Here is an 8591-nt window from a genome sequence, read left to right as displayed (position 1 = left end):
AAGTGAGAGAAATTGATTCTGAGAAACAAGAAGTTATTGCTGGGAAGGAGCAAGTACAAGAAAAAGATTAATCAATGAGAACCATTTTTTATTAGATGGAAGTATGTTCACTATACTGGTTGCAGCCCAATGAGCAAGTAGCAGGTTACATTTTGAAATTAAAAAAAAAACATGCAGGAAGTATTTACCTTTCATAAATGGGCACTAACTATGGGTGTTATTGCTATTCTATGATTCTAACACAAGCATTACGTATTTATATTGAAAGGATTACAGCAATATCTGCTAACTTGAGACCACACCTACAGCACATATGTCCAACAGCAGCAAAGGCCCTTAGAGATGTATGGGTGACATTCCTAAAATACAGCATGGCATTAAGAAAGAGAAGATGGCCAAAGTTTTAAAAATTCAACAGAGAAGTTAAATGCTAATTTATGTGACTATTCATAGAAGTCTGACCTTTTCCAAGATGATCTATATTCAGAGACTGTGGGGTCTTAAGCAGCTCTAGAAGTTAAAGAATAGTTGAAGGATAAAAAAAATAGATCATCTTTATAACCTTGAAACCTGGCTATGTTACATACTAAAATAAGAATTGTAGCATAACCAACCACTTCACTATTCTATCCTTTTCATAATTTAAAATGCGTTTCCTCCTGCATTATCCTAAATGATCCTCACAGCAGCAGGATGAAAATATTTTACCATTCTACTGAGGAGAAAGTGAGGCCCAAGGAGATGAAGTGACTTGCTCAATGTCACAAACCTAGCAATTAATCATATACTCCATTGGTTGTTATGAGAGTTTGGGTCTATTCATTTGAAAAATAGAAATAATCTTTGCCCCTTCTGTGTGACCACATTTCAGGAAAGATACACTAAAATAATACATTATTATTCCATCCAGCACGTTGCACTTGGTAGGTAGATGTGTCAGAGCAACCACGGGTTCAACTATCTGTGTGTTATGGATCACAGGGCCAGACTAGCACAGACTCTAGGCTGAGTTGTCACAAAGGTGATGGCAAACAGAAAGTAACTGTAAAGAGAAACATCTTAGGAAGTTGAGATTTCCTCAGCCTACACTAAAGGTTGCCTCATAAATGTTAAATTATAATGGCTACACTTGAGCAAAAAGTAAGTAAAAGAACATAAAACACCAACGTTTCTAAGCAAACTCATACATCTGGCCCTGTATAAGGCACAGGCTCCCCACTGTTCCCCTTCATCTACCTTCCCATCTGCAGCTTATCCAAGAAAATGAAGGCCGTTTTCTCAAAGTTGCCGCAGTGGAGACAAGCTATGCACTTCAGAGCCAAGGAAACCTCAGTGGGAAAAACTACAACCTGGAATTTCTAGGACAGAGGGGTGGTGACTCTCAACATATTCAAGTCATTTTAATAAGTATATGAGTAGATGGGGGATTCTCTAGCACAAGCTGGATTTTTGGGGGTAAGTGTTATTATCTTCACAAAACAGACCCCTCTACTGTCTTTGGCAGCAGGACTATTTATAAGCTCTTTACCACTACTACCCCTAGTCACCAACCTCCACAGCATGAATTTCTTATGGAAAGGTACTCTATCATTGTCACCAACCAGGGAGAACTGACTTTTAAGAAATGGTATGATTACACTGGCTGCTCATGTAAATGTTCCAAAAATGGTTTCTAACTCAGCCCCTTTGAGATTATTGGTTTTTTGTTGTTTTTTTTTCACTAGAGCTGGGTTAGCATCTGGCTAAATTTTCTATCTCCAACCACACTTCCACCTCCCTAAACACATAGGTACACACACATCCCTGCTTTTCTCGCTGTGGATTTCACAGCTGGTGGCTGAAAAGAAACAAGTTCTGGGCTGAGACCTTGGTCTGGATTCTCTGGCCTGAGAGAGTGAAAGATCTGAAATATTTCAGGGATTTTCTATGAGCTTTCCATACTCCTCTGTCTCGTGTCCTACCTGCAAAATGGGCTTTGAGGAGGCAGGTGTCCTGCATTTCTGATTTAGCATTGTTCTGGGATAGGAAATTAAAATTACAAAACAAACAGATGTCAAGGAATGAAAAAATATGTTGAGAGAACGAACCAAGTAACTCTAAGCGTGCTTCTGAGTGTTTTTTAAAAGGAAGGTATTATTGTAAAGGTACAGAAAAGTCCTGGAACTGTGCTTTCGGGTCCTGGGTGGGTGCAGAGAGGAGGAAGCTTGAACTGGTGCCAAGTTACAGTTCCCTGCCCCGCGGGAGGCCAGGTCCAAGTTTGGGAAAATAGAATCAGGGACAGGGGCTATTGTGGCCTGAACAGAGGCAGAAAGACACGACACAGCAGGCTTCCTTCCTGTCTTGCTCTTATCTGAGGGAGCAGAGAGCGAGGTGGGAGCACGCCTGGAGGGCAGGTGAGGAGTTTTCAGTCCCAGTCCAGTGGCTCCACCCAGTTTCTCTCCTCCCACTGGCAACTCCCACCCCCATTCCAGCACTTGGACCCCCTCCCGCTCCTCCCTCGGCCCCTGCTTGGGCCCGCCCACGGTCTCCCACCCAGCTTGGGACTGCGTCATAAGTATACCCAGACCTGGGCTTGCAGTAGTGTAAAAGCAGACGAGGAGAAAGAAGGTGCAGCTAGGGCTAGCGCGATCTTCTCCTCTTCCAACCTGCAGCCCAGGACACTGATTCGAGCAGCGCCTTACCGCGCAGCCCGAAGATTCACCATGGTGAAAATCGCCTTCAACACACCCACAGCGGTGCAAAAAGAGGAGGCGCAGCAAGACGTGGAGGCCCTAGTAAGCCGTACGGTCCGAGCTCAGATCCTGACCGGCAAGGTAGCAATTCCCATTCCACCCCTGACTGCCTGCTAGGGTCGGGAAGGTGGGGTGGGGGTGGTTTGGGGGGAAGGAAGGGGAAAGGTGGGAAAGGACAAAATGAAAGCTGCTGCGGAGTTCCTGTGTTTCTGGCGGTGCTCTCTGCGCTGTCTGTTGGGTTTGCCCGGTCACCCCGATTCTGTCCATTCGCACCACCTTCCGCTTGCGGCTCCCCACGTCCCTTAGCATCTCCGTGCGTCGCGCCACGTTCCGTGGGTCCCAGCTCACGTTGTACATCGCGGAGGGATGTTCGAGGGAGTTTGAGGAGAACTCTTGGGACCAGATGTCACCTTCTCCTGGGGAACATGTGGGTAGCTAGAGATCAAAGAGAGGCACGTCACCCGGTCAGCTCCAGGGGCACACACATCTTCCACAGGGGCGGAGCGGACAAGCAGGGTGAGCAAGGACACGAGATTTAACTCTTCTTTCTTTCCTTTCGACGTGTATGAAGTTCTATGAATCTTAAGGCTTTCTAGGATCCCTGAGTGTTTGTGGAGATGGGGCGGGGGGCAAAGAGCAACTTTGACTCGATGCGGTATGTGTTGGGGCAAGTGTGTGTCTGTGCCCGCCCGTGTATATTTTCAGTTTCTCCCTGGTCACAGGCGGTGTTAAGCATTCGGTAAAGGAGCTGTCAAAACTGAAGTTGGTCTTAATTAGATTTTGAGATGTTCACTGTGCCCTCTTACTGCAATTGCAAGAGCCTTGTATGTTTTCAGAGTGGCATTTCCTAAAGAAAACACCCTTCTTCCGTAAAAGAAATTTTGAGGGTTTTTGTTTTTCTCTTTTGTTTTTCTTTTTAGTACAGTACTTCCTTTTTGAGTGATATCCCCTCTGCCCACCCTCCCCCACAGAAAGATCTGAAGCAAGTCCGACCTTGTAATTTAATCTTCTAGCACTGCCAGGAATTGGGGGAATTTTCCCCCCAAAAATGTTAGCCATTGTTCATTTAGTCCAATTTCTATCTCCTTTAAACATCTAACACGTTTTCAGTGTTTGTAAACTACTCCTCATTTTCCTCAGTAAAATTTCAATGTTAAAAGGCACAATCGTATTTTTTTTTCTTGTTATACAAAATCTGTGCATTGTTGGAGCTTGCAAATCTGCCCTAACTTGTCTTGTTCTCTCTATAAAGTTTAAACTTTTGTGTTCAGAGTGGAGATTTGAAAAGATCTCTGAGTGAAATGAGAATCCATGTAGTAAAACTGATTATGCCCACAATTTGAAAAGCTAATGAGCTTTTGCAGAATTTTTATCATGGAAACTTTCAATAGTTAACCCAGCAATCAAACTAGCTGTTGTATATTACACATTTCAGAACTCAAAAACACCCCCTTGCATTTTTGAGGTTTTGATTAAATGATAGAAGTTCAAATATGTAATTGTCCTGCTTACTTTGTAAGGGAAATATGGCCAGATTTTTGGGGGGAGGTCTAATTAGATGCCAGTAGTTAAATATAGCCACACAATAATCCTTTTTTTCCCTCATCACCACAAACTCCATGACTTGTTGAATTCAGTTAATATGCAAGCAATACTTCTACCAGGCCTGAGGTGTTATGAGGAATAAACAAAAATAAGCATACGACAGGATCCTGACCTGGCCACCATAAGACACTGATTTAATAGTACTTGGCACATTATATTGTCATGTATTGATCAGCTCATCAGAAATTGAACACAACAAAATAGTATGTCGGAGGTTGTGTACAATGACTTTAAAATACAGTTCAGAGGGAAATGAGCTGTGGTAAGTGACAGCCCCTACCACACTGAAGTTTGGCAAATTTAAATGAAACAAAAAATCCTTATTCCTAGTCCATCATCCATCCATGGGCACTTAGATTTTTTCCATATCTTGCCTACTATGGTGGGAAATTGACACTCTAATACTTAGATCTTGCTTAATAATAAAATCCCTGAAATATTGGAAGGAAAAATGAAATTGCAGTGCAGATTGCTCTTCTCGTATCTCAATGACAAGAAAAAATAAATAAATTAATTCCTTTGAGAATTTCGAACTAAGTCATTTTTGTGACTTTTAGGAAAGTCACTTCATTTTTCTGGGCCTCAATTTAATCATCCAAAGTATAATTTCTAAGCCTTTAGCTCTAGATTACAGGGATTCACAATCATAATTTATAGCCTTTGTAGTGTTAATCTTAGGTTATTTTTTAAATAAAAATTATTTTAAATTTCTGGAAATTATTGGGACAAGGAAAACCTTCAAGGCTTATAGAGTATTAATGGAGGGTTTGAACTTAAGTAAACGTAGCTAAGAAAATGTGAATACCAAATTTCTTTGAATTTTAAAGAGAAATCATTTTTTGAAGCCATTTGTGAAATGATTGCCTCTCCTTAGAATCTATGTATTTGCTTTCACCAAATTAATTAAAGTTTAATTAGCGCTAAGTAGTTATGGAAAACAGCTAATGGCCTGAAAGACTTAAAACAATTCTATTTACATACCAGTCTGAATGATTTACCCTCTGATTATCAGAGAATAGACTTGCTGACTTCACTCATTATACCCTTCAGTAATACTGCTGCTTAGGGCATATTGTGACATAAAAGAATGAGATTGGAGGGCCCCTTGGTCCACTGCCCTGAGAAGAGTACAGAGTTAATTGATTACTTGTTTGCTTTGGAGTCCCTTGTTCCAATTACTAAACAAATTATGGATTTAACAGAATTTTACAGTCACTGTTACACTCAAAGCTTTGTGCCTAGCTATGACTGTACTTTAAATCTAGTGTTTTGCCCAGAACTTAAAAAACGTTATTTCATTCAAGCAATACACATCCATAGAATATTGGGTGATATTAGGAAGCCTAATTTCTCATTAAAATTAAGAATATTATGAAATAGATCTCATCTTCAATATTTTAATTTCTAAAATAGGGGGAAATGGTATATACCTACTTTATAGAACTCCTTCCTATAAAAGTTAATTTTCAAAAAACAGCTTTTTGAAAATCAGTTAATAAACCAAAGGGTATTAATTCACCTCTAATTTGGCAAACAAGTTGATGTACAAAAAATACTAAAGAAACAGTTGTATTCCAGAAAGTTAGTGATTATATCACTGTACAAGTCCAAAAAGTAATGGCTTCCATTTATTTAAAGAGGATAACTTATTGCATAAATGAATTGTTATTTTCAGCTGATTTTAGAAGTGTATACTTTGAAATAACTTTATATCTATATTTGGATTTGGAAATGCCAGAAAAAGGTTATTATAAATTGGAGATTTTCACATCTATTAAACATCAGAAAGTGTCTTGAAATTATTTTAGGCTAGGGTGAATTAACATCTTTTTAAAACATCTTGGGTTTCAAGGGAGATAAATTGTACACAAAAGCAACTATGTGTCTAAAAGCACAATCTGTTTTTTTTTGTTTTTGATCTTGCTTTTTAATAAATAGGAACTCCGAGTTGCCGCCAAGGAAAAAGAGGGCTCCTCTGGGAGATGTATGCTTACTCTCTTAGGCCTTTCATTCATCTTGGCAGGACTTATTGTTGGTGGAGCCTGCATTTACAAGTACTTCATGCCCAAGGTAATATTAATGAAAGTTATTATTTTTGGATTACTAATTGCTATACATTTAGCGAAGACAAATAATTCTGTGATGGTCCCCAGATAAATGAAGATTTAGGGAAAGTTTTCAAGTTAACTTTTGGTATAAAATTGATTTGTCTTCATGGTGATAATTGTAATCAATAATCCTCAGCTTGATAAACAGGACAACGAACTGATATGAGTTTGAGAAATGATTCAAATGTCATGGTAGTGAGTGTTAGAAAGTTTTGATTCTCCCTTTTTGTCTTTTAGAGTACCATCTACCGTGGAGAGATGTGCTTCTTTGATTCTGAGGACCCTGCAAATTCCCTCCAAGGAGGAGAGCCCTACTTCCTGCCTGTGACGGAAGAGGCTGACATTCGTGAGGATGACAACATCGCAATTATTGATGTGCCTGTCCCCAGTTTCTCTGATAGTGACCCTGCAGCAATTATTCACGACTTTGAAAAGGTGGGTTTCTCGTTCTTATAGGTATTTCTGAATTTTCTTTTTTTTCGTAAGTTTATTGGTATTAAATCTGTTCATAAATATACAACTTTTTGCAGCAAAGCCTTTTTCATTCTTTTGCTATTGAGTATACATTAGTTGATTTTGAAAGGTTGTAACTACTTGTTCTAATGGTCATTGGAAAATCTGCAACATTGATACTCTCTGTATCATACCTAACATTTTCCCCCTCCCCAACAGGGCATGACTGCTTACCTGGATTTGCTGCTGGGGAGCTGCTATCTGATGCCCCTCAATACCTCCATTGTTATGCCTCCAAAGAATCTAGTGGAGCTCTTTGGCAAACTGGCAGTATGTATTTTGGATGTCAACTTTTTATATAAGCAATTACAAATAATTGCTTCCTCATTTTAAAAATTAATTATTTGAGCCAAAACATTCCATTTCACTAAAATAATTTTCAAATAAAAAATACTCTGTGAAGGTAAAACTGCTCTAAAAATAAAGTCTATTTAAAAAGTATATCTGCTATAGGTGAGAAATTAAATAGCGTTTTTAAGAATTTCTCTTTCAATCTTTTAAAAAAAATTTTTTAGAGTGGCAAATACCTGCCTCACACCTACGTGGTTCGTGAAGACCTGGTTGCTGTGGAGGAGATTCGTGATGTTAGTAACCTTGGTATATTTATTTATCAACTTTGCAACAACCGCAAGTCCTTCCGCCTTCGCAGAAGAGACCTCTTGCTGGGTAGGCAATTTATTTCTTCCTTCACCCTGTGTTGTTGAGACAGTGAAGGAGAGTAGGGGTGGAGTATGGGAAAAGTAGAGAGCAAATCTAGATATATTTTTATTTACACAAAAATGAAAAAGCCACTTTTATTGTGCATTTCCTCACAGGTTTCAACAAACGTGCCATTGATAAGTGCTGGAAGATTAGACACTTCCCCAACGAATTTATTGTTGAGACCAAGATCTGTCAAGAGTAAGAGGCAACAGAAAATGAGTACACTTAGTAACAGGAAGTCGGAGATTTATAATATGACTTCAACATTAAAGTGTGTGGGATACTCAAGATATTTACTCATGCATTTACTCTATGGCTTATATTAAAAAGAAAAAAAAAGAAAAAAAAAACCTACTAACAACTGCAAGCTCTTGTCAATTTTTAATTTAATTGGCATTGCTTGTTGTTTGAAACTGAAATGAAATAATTCTAATGTCTTTCTTTTGAATTTATAGGGTTTAGATTTCTGAAAGCAGCATGAATGTGTCAGCTAACACCCTGACAATGAATTCCATCGTGTGTGTGTGTGTGTGTGTGTGTGTGTGTGTGTGTGTTTAAGTAAGCTCTTTAATCATATGGTAGAACATATTCTAAATTTAAAATATTTAAAATTGTTTTTGATTTTTTTGTGTAAAACATGTCAAATTGCTTAACATTGTTAAGTTTCATTTTGTTTTCCATTTTGTGCAACTTTCCTGAATTTAGAAATTAAATCTTTGCATTTCTGTCAGGTGCTCTGTAATAGGTCTGATTTATATGTAAAAAACTTTCATAAAGAAGTCATTTTCACTAATGCAATGATTCTTTCTCACTGAAAACTGTATTGTGAATTCCACAAAACTGTGTAAGTGCTGAATGCTATAAGGAATTTAGGTTGTATGAATTCTACAACCATATAATAAATTTTACCATATTCAACCACTGGTTTTCA

At 38.6% G+C, this 8591-nt stretch overlaps 1 protein-coding gene across 1 annotated transcript; it reads left to right on the top strand.

The window, feature by feature from the left end:
- Window positions 1-2365: 2365 nt before the first annotated feature.
- ITM2A (integral membrane protein 2A) lies at window positions 2366-8345 on the top strand. Its single transcript, XM_068533595.1, has 7 exons — window positions 2366-2393; window positions 2652-2813; window positions 6276-6407; window positions 6683-6880; window positions 7118-7228; window positions 7474-7624; window positions 7774-8345. Exons 2-7 carry the CDS (start codon window positions 2703-2705, stop codon window positions 7860-7862), a joined length of 792 nt encoding a protein of 263 aa, XP_068389696.1. The 5' UTR covers window positions 2366-2393; window positions 2652-2702; the 3' UTR covers window positions 7863-8345.
- The last annotated feature ends 246 nt before the right edge of the window (window positions 8346-8591 follow it).

This window comes from Eschrichtius robustus, chromosome X (assembly GCF_028021215.1).
Source record: "Eschrichtius robustus isolate mEscRob2 chromosome X, mEscRob2.pri, whole genome shotgun sequence".
Taxonomy (NCBI): Eukaryota; Metazoa; Chordata; class Mammalia; order Artiodactyla; family Eschrichtiidae; genus Eschrichtius; species Eschrichtius robustus.
This window is presented reverse-complemented; position numbering and strand designations above follow the sequence as displayed.

Bases quoted from the DNA above. Each gene is read 5' to 3' on its own strand.
- ITM2A (XM_068533595.1), top strand. From the start codon at position 2,703: ATGGTGAAAATCGCCTTCAACACACCCACAGCGGTGCAAAAAGAGGAG. The intron at 2,814-6,275 runs GTAGCAATTCCC...TTTAATAAATAG, and splicing joins CTCAGATCCTGACCGGCAAG to GAACTCCGAGTTGCCGCCAA. The intron at 7,229-7,473 runs GTATGTATTTTG...AAAATTTTTTAG, and splicing joins AGCTCTTTGGCAAACTGGCA to AGTGGCAAATACCTGCCTCA.